Source organism: Eptatretus burgeri, chromosome 17 (assembly GCF_056783735.1).
Source record: "Eptatretus burgeri isolate ZD-2024b chromosome 17, Ebu_testis_v1, whole genome shotgun sequence".
NCBI classification, from domain to species: Eukaryota; Metazoa; Chordata; class Myxini; order Myxiniformes; family Myxinidae; genus Eptatretus; species Eptatretus burgeri.
Window position 1 is genome coordinate 45631478 of NC_140977.1, and position 13376 is coordinate 45644853.

Here is a 13376-nt window from a genome sequence, read left to right on the forward strand (position 1 = left end):
GTTTTCCAATCTTAGGGAGAACTTTTTCACTTCCACTGCTTCAAGATTTGTCACAGACCTTAAAATATTCCTTCAATTGAGGCAAAGAGTGACAATAATCAACATGGGTACACTTCTAGAGTTCTTGAAGGAGAGGTGCAGCAGGCTCATGACATAATAGTCATCAGATGAGGTTTAAAATGACAATGAGACTGGTCTTTATTAAAAGATAGCAATCAAGATGATTTATTGAAAGATAATTGACAGAGAACTGCATCTGACTTCAATGTTTACAAAGAGTGCGTAAAGTTGTTCCTTTGTGCCAATGCTGTGGGAAACGATTCAAGGAAATCTATTGAGAGACAGGCTAAAAAAAAAAAACTTCAATCATCTTTGATGATGAGAAGCAATCTCTCCATTTTAGAGAATTGTAATGTCAGTGACATCGAAGCTACTTTCCGATTTTTCATGAAGGAAGTAAGTTCACAACAAAATGAGATAGGCACTCGGAAAAGCACGTACCTCCACCAGGTTGAACACTTTACGTTTTATATCCTGATAGCTGGAACTTGTTTGGGACCTGAACCAAAATCTAATCGGCTTGTTCTCGTCACCGAAACAGCTTAACCACCAAGTTTGTGACATCATGCTCGATATCATTTTTAGCCCAATCTCTTAATGGTGAAAAATCACTTAAAAATTTATAGTATCCAGATATTCACCAAAATCTAATCAATTCTTGCATGTCACACACCTCTCCACCAAATTTCATCCAAATCCATCCAGAACGTTTTTCATGCATGCAGACAAACAGACCAGGGTGAAAACATAACCTCTGTCCACCTTTGCTGGGAGGAGGTAACAAAGAAACAAACATCCATAAATATCTGAATGGTTTGTGAAAGGAATCCTATCTTCACCGTCATGAAAATTAATTTATATTCAAGCAAATATTTTTGAGGTTGAATGAAGAAGCAGGTCAGGTATGGGAGCATGTGCCAGAACAGCGCGTCGCTGCATCCACTTTCCGCCGGTACTCCAGGGGCCTCCGTCTGGCCATCCCCCAGGCAGATGCCAGGCCCATCCCCATCTCCTTGAGATGATGGTCAACCTGCTGCAACCATGAGGCACGTGGTCGGCCCACTGACCTCCTCCACTCATGAGACTCCCTCGCTGAGAGAATCTGGTGAGCAGGATCAGCGTCAGGAAAACGAGCCACATGTCCATACAGCCACAACTGACGCTCACGGACTATGCAGGTAACAAATCTCATCCAGGTCTCTCTCAGCAACCGCTCGTTGGACACAAAATCCGACCAGCGATAGCCAAGGATTCTCCGAAGAGACCTGGTACCAAAGGAATTAAGTCTCCGTCTCAGATCCTTGGTCAGAGTCAAAGTCTCGCACCAATAGAGCAAGACTGGAAGTACCAAGGACCTGAAGACTCGGACTTTCATCCTCCCGCACAGGTACCGGCAGCGCCACACCCCATGATCCAGTGAATCCATGACTCCCCAGGCCCGACCCAGACGTCTATTGACCTCTGACTCGCAGCCAGCAGAGACATGAATATCACTGCCAAGGTAAATGAATCTCTCCACGACCTCAACATCCTCACCACAAACAGACACAGACTGGACAGCAGCATCCAAGATGTCACCGAAAGCCTGGATCTTCGTTTTGACCCAAGAAACCCGTAATCCCAACAGCTCCGACTCCTCATTCAGCACCTCGAGGGCCCCCAAGAGGATGTCTAAAGTCTCCGCAAAGATGACTGCATCATCTGCAAAATCAAGGTCCGAGATCTTGACATTGCCAAACGATGCACCGCAACTTGATCTCTCCGACATCCTCCCTAAAATCCAGTCCATACAAGTGCTGAAAAGTGTGGGGGCAAGTACACATCCCTGACGAACTCCAGTAACTGGAAATAAGTCAGAGATGGTACCACCACACTTCACAGCACTCTCAGTACCAGAGTAGAGTTCAGACATCAGATCGATCAGTTTTGGTGGCACCCCACGAAGACCAAGAATCCTCCAGAGGACATCCCGATTCACTGAATCGAACGCTTTACAGAGATCAACATAGGCTGCAAGCAGCCCCTGCCGAAACTCTCGTCTGCGTTCGGTGAGGACACGAAGTGCAAGGATACGGTCAATCGTTGACCTCTTTGGTGTACAGCCTGACTGCTCTGGACGCTGGTGCTCAAGCAGATGGTGGCGAACCCTATCAAGAATTATCCGAGCAAAGACCTTGCCCGGCACTGAGAGCTGCGTCACCCCTCGGTAGTTGTTGCAGTCTTGGCGATCACCCTTCCCTTTCCAGAGAGGGACAACAAGGCCCCTCTTCCAGTCAGTTGGGATGATGCCTGTGTTCCAGGCAGAGCACAAAACTGCATGCAACGACACGAGTGCAGCATTTCCACCAGCCTTGAGAAGTTCAGCATGGATGCCACAGATCCCTGGAGCTTTGCCCCGTTTCAACTGGTTCACCGCAGCCCGTGTTTCCACAAGCGAAGGTGGACCACAGTTGATTCGAGGGTCAGCAACAGGGATTGTAACACCCTTGACGTCCAACTCGACAGCTGGGGGATCAGCCTGGTACAACCGCTCAAAGTAACCGGCCCAGTGGGCCTTCACTTCAGACTCCTCTGTCAAGAGCCTACCACTCTCTGCTCTAACTGCAGTGCTCCGAGGGATGGGCTTGGATGAACGTAATGCGCGAATTCCCCTGTAAGCGGGACGAGAATCACCTGTCCACAGGTGATGCTCTACCCCCTCACAGATTCCTCGCACATAGGCCTCCTTGTCCACCCTCAGTGCACGTACAGTTTTACGCCTCAGCTCCCTGAACAGCTCAGCTCTGCCATTCAGCCTGGCCCTGCGACTCTGGTCAATGGTATCCAGTGTCCCTTGAGAGACAAAATTCTTCTTTGCCCTGCGGTGAGCTCCAAGGCATCCACCGGCAACATCAAGGACGGTGGTCTTGAAGGCACTCCACAACTCCTCAGGACCCCCCAAAGCACCCAGACCCCCCAAGTGTCCACTCAGCCTGTTCACAAACTCCTCAGCTACTCTCTTATCCCTGAGCTTGGCAACATCCAGCCTAGGCTGGGATGGTACCATTCTCCAGGATTTAAGGTGCAGCTTTAGAGTTTCTACAACAAGCCTGTGGTCAGTATTGAGGAACTGAGCACTCCGGTAGGCCCTGCAGTTCTGGTTGAATGAAGCTTGAATGCTTGAGTGCAGCTTGAATGAAGAAGCGGTTGTGGATTATTACCTCACCATTCATGTAACAGGGTATCAAAAGAGGATAATAATCCGACATAGGAAAGAAAAGGAGACAAAATTAAGAATCCACATGAGGAATTCACATTCAGAAATAAAACTTATTTTGTTCATCAAGTATCTCTACAGAAACGACAAGTAGAAAGAGCTCGAACATCAACTGAGCTTCACAAAAATGATGCTTTACTGGTGGTGGTCGTATAGCAGCTTAGCTGCCGGGGTAGCTATCATTTCTTGAAGCGCGACTGTGTCACTGATGCAGTGCCCCTCTACCAGTACACACACACACACACACACACACACACACACACACACACACACACACACACACACACACACACACACACACACACACACACACACACTGGAACTGATACTCATTTCGCAGACCTCAGAAGGATGACAGGCTGAGTCAACCTCCTGGTGTATTTTCATTCAGCGGCCGATGGACCTTGAACTCAGGACCTGAAGATCCCAAGCCGCCACCCTAAGCACAAAGCTAACACCAGGCTGATGCTTTACTATTCAAAAATGTTTTAGGCAAAATGAAATACAACAAAGGGAGTGAGTTATAAAACATGAATTTGGTAAAAATCACTTGGGAATGATTCAGAGTTTCATTCATCGCTCACCGTCTGCTGAGAAGGAATCTTCACCCGGCTCTTCCTTCACCCGAGTGACGTCCAACATCGGAGGAACGTTACCATGGAAACCTCCGGGGCTCACTCGACCCGTTTTATCTGTGGAGAAATGGACGGACGTCGGGGCCGTGGAGGGTTTAAAATACCGAGAACATCTTGAGGTAATTTATACAGTTTTATCGTTTATAAAATAATAAATTGAAAAGTTAATTTAAATCCTGTGAATAAATGGTTAAACGTCGTGCTGGACTCGCCTTGTGAAGAACAATTCTCCCCAAGTTCAAGTTTCACCTTCAGCTCCTCATTTAAATCTATAACAACATCGATGGAGTCAGAAACCAAACTCACCACAACCCGTCAGGTCATTCCAATCATCCAGCATCGTTATCTTCAACTTGTACATTGTTATTATAGATCGTTACCTTGTGAGGGAAAAACACCTGTAGGTTCAGGTTCCACCTTCACCACCACTATCGGATCTGTGGAGAAACAAAACCCGTTTTAAACAAAGATCACACTCGGAGATTTTACTTTAAAACAAACTCGTGTTAAACTCTTCCTTTATTTACTCTCCGAGATATTCATCAACGTGGTTTCTCCGTCATGAGAGAACCCCGTACCGGGTTCCTGGTCCGTCCCGTCCCCTCCATCACGAAGGTTCTGAACGTCCAGGATCTTGAACCCGCAGATCCCAGCAGCTCCTCCCGGACCCCCTCTGGTCCCTCCATCAGAGCCCGACTTGGAGTCCGAGTAGTTGGGATGGTGAGCGCAGCTCGGGGGGTCTCGGTCCATGACCGTCAATCACCGCGAGTTACAGAACTGATTCAGTTGGATCGGATTCGTCTCTTCACAGCTTCAAAAATAAAGGAAATTTCTATCATACTGGTGGATATGAAAATAATTCAGGTGAACTATTGTACTGTTGTTATACACATGTCACTTCCCCAAATTAACACATCTTATATCTCAACCACTCTTGTTTCACATTCATGGAGCAAGAGGTGAAAAGGGAAGGAGGGAGAATGTACAAGCCGAGCTCACATATACACCGAAAAAGAGATCACGTGGCGAAATCTCATTTATTCCTTTGCAAACAATGTAGTTCACAAAGGAGACTAATATGTGTGATGTTCGTAATTAAATGGCACCTACAAAGGAACTGTAACACCATCACAGTGGATTCCTTAGGGGCATTTATTTATTATGTACGCAAATATGGGAGATATTTTGATCCCCCCCCATCCCTTCAGTTCTCCCTAAATTCCTTTCCCTCCAGTACCACTTGCCATACTCTCCCTCTTCCTTTTCTGAAAACAACTTTCGTTAGTAGGTGGCCTCGGTAATAAGTGTACGTTTTCTGTTCTCCTTGTCTTGTGGCCAACACGTGATTTTATTCTTTGGGCATCACTAGTTCAAGCAAACACTGGTAGATAAGGCAGTTCGTTCCACGTGGCTGTTGTGAGGGAATTAGTTCCCAAGAGAGTGTGAAATATTTCGGAAATCTGCAAGGAATGTCCTTTGCCAACATAATAGCAGGAACCTGCGGATATAACGTCTCTTCTATCAGAATTGTAGACGGTCACTTGCAAACCGAGCCTCAAAGCCGGTGTACGGTAACGTTTTAAAATTAATAAATACAAGGCTCACAGGGAGGTGAAAAATCGCTGCACGTGATGTGCACAGTAAAACGAGTGTTCATTCACGTACGTTGGACGTCTAATAAATAAAGAAGATAAAAGCACTCACGCTAGGCCGAGGCTTCGCACTTTGGCACGCTCATGAGGCTCTCGTGTCAAAATGAAACGTCCCAGAAGATAAAGAAAATAGGGTCACATTTGTGAAACGTCATATCTTCCAGTCTCCTTGAATATATGAAAGAAAATAATTCCTACCAGTTATTTTTGAGGGTTTTTTTTTGGGGGGGGGGGGTTGTTTTTTGTTTTGCAGGTTTTGTTAACAGCATTGATGTTAGTTTATGTTTCCCTGCTGTGATGTCTTACCTCCCTGCTCCTTTCAGTCTTTCTTGAAATACCCCCATCGGTCTGTTCCCCCTCTGCCTTTCTCAATCAACCAATAAATCCCCTTCACCAAACCTCAATTCAAGAACCCCTCCTTCACCCCATTGGTCTGTTCCAATAACCTCCCTGTCTTATGCAATCCCCCCAATCATCCACTTCACCAGACCTCAATTCAATCCCGTCGGTCTCTTTCAATCCTGAAGGCTTATTGCCATCCTTTGGTGCATCTGTCTTCCTCATCATTCGAATCAAGTCATTATTTACCACCAACAACCCATCGCTCACCGGAAGGGCAAAATAAATGATCCTCTGGACTGGCACCGTAGAGCATCACCTGTGGACAGGTGATTCTCGTCCCGCTTACAGGGGAATTCGCGCATTACGTTCATCCAAGCCCATCCCTCGGAGCACTACAGTTCGAGCAGAGAGTGGAAGGCTCTTGATAGAGGAGTCTGAAGTGAAGGCCCGCTGGGCCGGTTACTTTGAGCGGTTGTACCAGGCTGATCCCCCAACTGTCGAGTTGGACGTCAAGGGTGTTACAATCCCTGTTGCTGACCCTCGAATCAACTGTGGTCCACCTACGCTTGTGGAAACACGGGCTGCGGTGAACCAGTTGAAACGGGGAAAAGCTCCAGTAATCTGTGGCATCCATGCCGAACTTCTCAAGGCTGGTGGAAATGCTGCACTCGTGTCGTTGCATGCAGTTTTGTGCTCTGCCTGGAACACAGGCATCATCCCAACTGACTGGAAGAGGGGCCTTGTTGTTCCTCTCTGGAAAGGGAAGGGTGATCGCCAAGACTGCAACAACTACCGAGGGGTGACGCTGCTCTCAGTGCCGGGCAAGGTCTTTGCTCGGATAATTCTTGATAGGGTTCGCCACCATCTGCTTGAGCACCAGCGTCCAGAGCAGTCAGGCTTTACACCAAAGAGGTCAACGATTGACCGTATCCTTGCACTTCGTGTCCTCACCGAACGCAGACGAGAGTTTCGGCAGGGGCTGCTTGCAGCCTATGTTGATCTCTGTAAAGCGTTCGATTCAATGAATCGGGACGTCCTCTGGAGGATTCTTGGTCTTCGTGGGGTGCCACCAAAACTGATCGATCTGATGTCTGAACTCTACTCTGGTACTGAGAGTGCTGTGAAGTGTGGTGGTACCATCTCTGACTTATTTCCAGTTGTTACTGGAGTTCGTCAGGGATGTGTACTTGCCCCCACACTTTTCAGCACTTGTATGGACTGGATTCTAGGGAGGATGTCGGAGAGATCAAGTTGCGGTGCGTCATTTGGGAATGTCAAGATCTCGGACCTTGACTTTGCAGATGATGCAGTCATCTTTGCGGAGACTTTAGACATCCTCTTGGGGGCCCTCGAGGTGCTGAATGAGGAGTCGGAGCCGTTGGGATTACGGGTTTCTTGGGTCAAAACTAAGATCCAGGCTTTCGGTGACATCTTGGATGCTGCTGTCCTGTCTGTGTCTGTTTGTGGTGAGGATGTTGAGGTCGTGGAGAGATTCACTTACCTTGGCAGTGATATTCATGTCTCTGCTGGCTGCGAGTCAGAGGTCAATAGACGTCTGGGTCGGGCCTGGGGAGTCATGGATTGACTGGATCATGGGGTGTGGCGCTGCCGGTACCTGTGCGGGAGGACGAAAATCCGAGTCTTCAGGTCCTTGGTACTTCCAGTCTTGCTCTATGGATGCGAGACTTGGACTCTGACCAAGGATCTGAGACGGAGACTTAATTCCTTTGGTACCAGGTCTCTTCGGAGAATCCTTGGCTATCGCTGGTCGGATTTTGTGTCCAACGAGCGGTTGCTGAGAGAGACTCGGATGAGATTTGTTACCTGCATAGTCCGTGAGCGTCAGTTGCGGCTGTATGGACATGTGGCTCGTTTTCCTGACTCTGATCCTGCTTACCAGATTCTCTCAGCGAGGGAGTCTCATGAGTGGAGGAGGCCAGTGGGTCGACCACGTGCCTCATGGTTGCAACAGGTTGACCATCATCTCAAGGAGATGGGGATGGGCCTGGCATCTGCCTGGGGGATGGCCAGACGGAGGCCCCTGGAGTACCGGCGGAAAGTGGACGCAGTGACGTGCTGTTCTGGCACATGCTCCCATACCTGACCTGACCTGTTGATTTAAAGATGTAAAAACCTGACTATAAAAGAAACCCGCAGTGCACACATGAAATGAACCCATTAGACACAAGGGAGGGATTCTAACTATCCACATATACTTAACGAGATAACTGAACTATGGGACTGCTGACTGTCTGTGTGCAAAAGTCTTCCAAATTCATAACAGTATGCGTTTAACATGACAGTTTGGTGATTGCTAATCGTGTGCCAAGCAAGCCGTTTCTTATCAACCGTTTCGTTGGAATGCTTGCTTGAGTGTTTAAGCCACTTAACAAGCGCTCTCCAAGCTGCTTGGTTGTTCATTTCAAGAAAGTACCCGTGCTTTCAATGGAACATCAATTAGACGTATGTTTCTGCCTGTTGGGCCCTGTGGTGTCGTGCAGTGGCTGCGTCAGGAGGTGTCTCATTCGCTGAAAATGTGCAATTTTATTTTTACAGGACATCGTTTTGTTTTACCATTTTGTGTGATCTCCTTTTAATATTGTTGAAGATTCGGCATTACTTAACAGCACCGCCGTCTCAGGGGTTATAACGCCGGCGAGTTCGGCACAGGTCTCGGGTTACGTGCCTCAGATCACGATACCAACGTACAACTGGGCCATACCAGTTGGGGATATAGACCCCGGCTACAGACTGGGTTTGTCAGAGACCGAGCGAAGTCTGCCAGTCCGTAGCCCGTTTGGTTTTCAATACAAATCGAGCGGATTGCTCCTCAGCACGGCACGAATAAACTCAAGGCGGCAACTTTCGTATAACTCAGCCAGATTGATTGGGGACACATTGGGGAACACGACACAAGCAAAGCATTCATGACAATGTTATAATTAATCTATAACCCGCTCTTAACTGGGGAGATACGGATACGGGTTTCGAAGGGGGCCCTAGCGAAATAAACCTTAGACAACATGCAGACAAGACACGGAGTACTTGGTAGTGCCTCATGGACGAGAGAAAAAGTGTCGAAGGCACGAATGCGGCTCATGAGAAGCCGATGTCAACAGATTCGAGCGCCCAAGCTCGAGCACGCCGTGTGGCAAGATGGCAGCGACATCCTTTTGTCGCATTGCTCATGCACCAGCCTCGGTGCATTCAGCCCCTGTAAGGTCGACGGCACAAGACAGTCAGTTATACGGTGGGTTCCAGCTGGTTCTTCACAAGGTCCAATATGCAAATCCAGGTCTGGCCTGTACACCAGATTAGGCCAAATCTGGGTGTTGGACTCTGCAGGTGGATCGATGGGATGAAAAGACATGGTCGAGCTGTGCAGGGAGTAAGGACAATCAGAGGCTTTGTGGTTGGACCCAAGATGAACCGGGGGATGACCTGCATGCTGGATCCATGGCCAAGGAGGAACAGCTGGTCAAGTCACTCCTCATAAGGCAGATCGCAGACAGGAGAAAGCAGTTCCTCTTGCCTTTCGGGGCGGGCTTTTTGGACCACCTCCGGGGACGCGTGATTGGTCCATCATTCGAGTTTGCAGCAGCTCTCCGCCAATGGGTTGCTGGCACGTCTTGTTGACTGGCTCTGTGAGGGCGCTGGGTGGGGGCTGGTTAAGATAGGGGGGAAGGAAAAAGAAGGCGCCTCTCAGTACACCACACTGTATGAACACTGGACCGCCTGCTACACCTTCCGACACACATTTAACGTCCGATTACCAAACAACCTGGCTAACACATGCATTTAAGGGGGGATCTGGGCTAATTCTATATTTAATAACCCACTAAGGACCCATTTCCACAACAATATATCTTGGGCACCATTTTGGAGGGAAATACCCATCGCTTGTCATCCGAGAGAATAAAGGCTGTTTTGGAGCTTCCGAGACAGACAAGAATAAGAAAGTATGAGATTGTTTCTAGGGATGGTGGGATACTGTAGACAGTGGATAGTTGATTATGCTATCAGTCTTGACCAGACCATTGCTGGATATCAGTCGACATCGTGTCACAGAACCTTTACAATGGACAAATGAAGCAAAGCCTTTAAGGCGCTAAAAGTGGCTTTATCATGCATCCGTGCCAGCATTGGGATTGCCAAATTATCACAAAACATTTTATCTTTATTCTCAGGGGAAAGGTAGATTTGCTCAAACAGTGGTCACCCAACCACATGGGAAAGAAATGCACCCGATAGTGTATTACAGCACCAAATTGGATGCCGTGGCTTTGGGGTTCCCGCCTTATTTGCGAACCGATGCCGCTTTGGAAACCTGGAAATGCTGCTCCATGTCGATGGGTCATCTTCGAGGGTGAATGATGGTTCTCTACTCTCAGGAATATGCTCTCTGTACAGATTCAGAAATGGTAAAGAGTGGCAAACTGCCAAAAACATATTCTGCGTTAATGCGAGCGTGCAAATTAGCATCGTATCGATCTGTCACAATTTACACTGATTCAAAGTATGCTGATGGCATTGTTCATAACTTTGGAACACGATGGAAAGAAAGAGGATACGTAACATCATTAGGTGCTTCCATTAAAAATGGACGAATGATTTCAGACCTACTTGAAGCATTGCTTTTGTCCTCTGCTATTGCAGTTGTTCAATGTAAAGCACACATGAGGGGGAACGATAGAATTGGCAAGGGAAACACCATAGCAGATAACGCTGCAAAAATAGCTGCAAGATCATCAACAGCCGTGGTCACATCCCAGGTTGTAGCTAAGACTTTGGAGAATTCTGCATCTATTAATGACGTACTTGCCTTACAGGGTGCAGTTGACGAGTCCGAGAGGCAATCTAGGTGTGATGCAGGATACGAGATCGACAATGACTCAAGCTTGTGGACAAAATATAAGCGAGTGGTGGCACCGAAAGCAATGCTTCCGTGGATTGCTCGTATGGCACCTGGGATTTGCCTTTCGAGCAAAGGGGGGGGGGGTATGCAATACCATTTGTAAAACCTGGTATGCTCCTGGATTCAGTGTTACACATACAATGTCAATAAGATGAAGTATATTTAACTATAAACTCTCATCCTGGTGTCTCGCAGGCAAGGTGATTCATCAATATGTGTGTGTGCCGTCCCTCAGATGGACATTGGGTAAGTGGCCCGTCTGCTGGCGTGGAGGATTTGTGTGTTCTTATTCGTCTTCTTGCGTGTGGCAGCTTGGCTGACAGGTAGCTATCGTTTTGTTGGGTGTGACTGTGCCGTTGATGCTGTGCCCCTGTGCCAGTGCACTGGTGCTGATTTCTGACATCAGAACCAATGTGTTGTACTTATTTTAAATACTACTGGGAGATCGCATTGGAATGTTGGAATCGAAATGCCAATTTAATTGTACAGTAAGATATACTCTCGGCATTGGGTTGGCATTGGTTTGTGAGCATTGGATCCCACGGTGTCCCTTGCGAGGGCTGAGTTATTGTTGGCATTATAAAAGAAAAAAAAACATAATTTAATAGAAATACCTGTAAAAGGATTGCTATATCACTTTCTCATTGTGTCGAAGCATCGCTTGAACTATTAGATCAAGTTCCTGTGTGCTTGTGGACAAAACACCCTGTTGTAGCAGAAGATGATTTGCTGTACCGACGTAGTGTTGCAAATACTTAAAAGCATTCAAATTGACATTGTTTCCGAGCGTGGCCCACATACACGATACTACTCTTGTGATGCAGAAACATAAAACAAAATTACTGGATATAACAAAAGAAAACAAAATCACTCGATCTGTTTCCTCGAAGTATTTTGTCCGAGCCGGAGCCATTCGCCTTGTAGACGGTATGACATACAGAGCATGTTATTTGGCCTGTCGCCTTCATGAAGACATCGACCTACAGGACCATGGAGGTCCATTGTACCACCAGTATGCAATGTGGCATTTGGGAAACCTAGCCGAGGTAATTAAACCATTTGATTTTTAGTCGACAGTCAGAGAGCAGGTAGCATGTCCAACTGAATGTTTTGCATCCCACAATTGAAGTGTTCTTCCTCATCTTGTCGTCTTCTCCCGCTTTAAAGTGTTCATCTACATTTGTGCTCGCTCTGCTTTAAAGAAACTTTAAACTTAAAGAGTACGTGGAGCTTTGAACATAAGTGCCTCAAATCCTTCTCATCATTTACACATATTACATATGCATGAAAGAGGATCAGTGCTAATCCAGTATGTTGACGATTCGCTCATATGTTCACTGACAAAGGAGGCGTGAGAACAGGACTCTCTACCATCCTCTGCATCTTTAACCGTAATACAATGATGACCTTTGTGTTGCACAAGCCCCTCCCCATGTGTGTGTGGGGTGGGGGAGTGGAAGGGGTGGGATGAGGGTAGGGGTGCAATGGGGGGGGGGGTGGGGAAATAAATGGGGTGTAGCATGTGGGTGTGGCACGTGGGCATGGCATGTGAGTGAGGAGTGTGCGTGAAGACAACAAAGGGATGGAGTGAATTTTTTTATTATTCAGTTTTTATTGTTTTTTCTATTATTAATTTTTTCAATTATTTGATTTTTGCAATTGTATCATTTTTTCAATTATTATTCTTATTTTCTTCTTCAATTGTTCATTTTTTTTTTCTTATTCATCATTTTTGTCTTTTGTAATTCCTGTGAGTAAAATTATCCCAAGATTTCCTCTCCCTGTAAGTAAAACAATTTATATATCCAAGGAACTGTGTCTAAAACATCAATTATTTTTTTAAAGTTCAAAAGTCCACTGCTTTGTATAACTTTTCTCAAAATGACTTTTCCACCGATATATTCTTACAATATCACCAACCTTAAACTTTGGTTTTCTGAGATTAATGTCCTTTTCATATGCTAATTTTGTAAATGCTTCTGATGGTTTTGATTTTGTTGAGGATGAACTGTATTGTTGTAATTATCTACAATATCCTGAATTAAAGATATCCATGTTGAGAACCAAGTTCAGTAAATTTTTTATACAATCTCTCTTTCAAAGTGCGATTAAAGCGCTCGATGACGATGGCTTTTCCTTCATTAAAGGTGCTTTTCAATGCGATATCGTTATCTTTAAGGAAATTCTTAAATGTTCTGTTATAGAACTCTGTTTCCTCATTAGTACATTAGTACATTAGTACATCACATCTTTTGCTTTTATTAAAAATCTGTTGGAATGCTATCACAAGAATGGTTCCTCCTTTATTTTTCAAAGGAACTACCCATGCATATCTTGACCTTAAATCAATAATGCTTAATGCATACCTGGATCCCCTATCATTTTCAGTTCAATTAAATCGGCAGACCATATGTAATCAACTGCTTTGGAATGGACATTTCACCTTTTAAACTTTGTGAATATCCGTTTATGTAATTCATAAGCTCACAGCTTCTCGTCTGAAGGTTTGTAAAGCT

The 13376-nt window shown here is 46.1% G+C and overlaps 1 protein-coding gene and 1 long non-coding RNA gene across 5 annotated transcripts in view; one reads left to right on the forward strand and one right to left on the reverse strand.

Moving 5' to 3' along the window:
• LOC147009959 (uncharacterized) overlaps positions 1-13376 on the forward strand; it is a 94611-nt gene that overhangs the window by 41551 nt on the left and 39684 nt on the right. The window contains exon 1 of one of the 4 annotated variants that reach the window (XR_015053081.1): positions 3974-4070. The exons of 2 other annotated variants lie outside the window; for them this stretch is intronic. This is a non-coding gene — a long non-coding RNA (uncharacterized LOC147009959). Of the gene's footprint in view, positions 1-3973; positions 4071-13376 lie in introns of those variants that run through there. One more of the 4 variants, XR_015053082.1, reaches the window with a different exon arrangement.
• Positions 1-13376, reverse strand: part of LOC147009960 (uncharacterized) — a 147353-nt gene that overhangs the window by 33614 nt on the left and 100363 nt on the right. Inside the window, 1 exon segment of the mRNA XM_085863216.1 lies at positions 3901-4008. Coding sequence (XP_085719342.1) covers positions 3901-4008 — 108 coding nt within the window.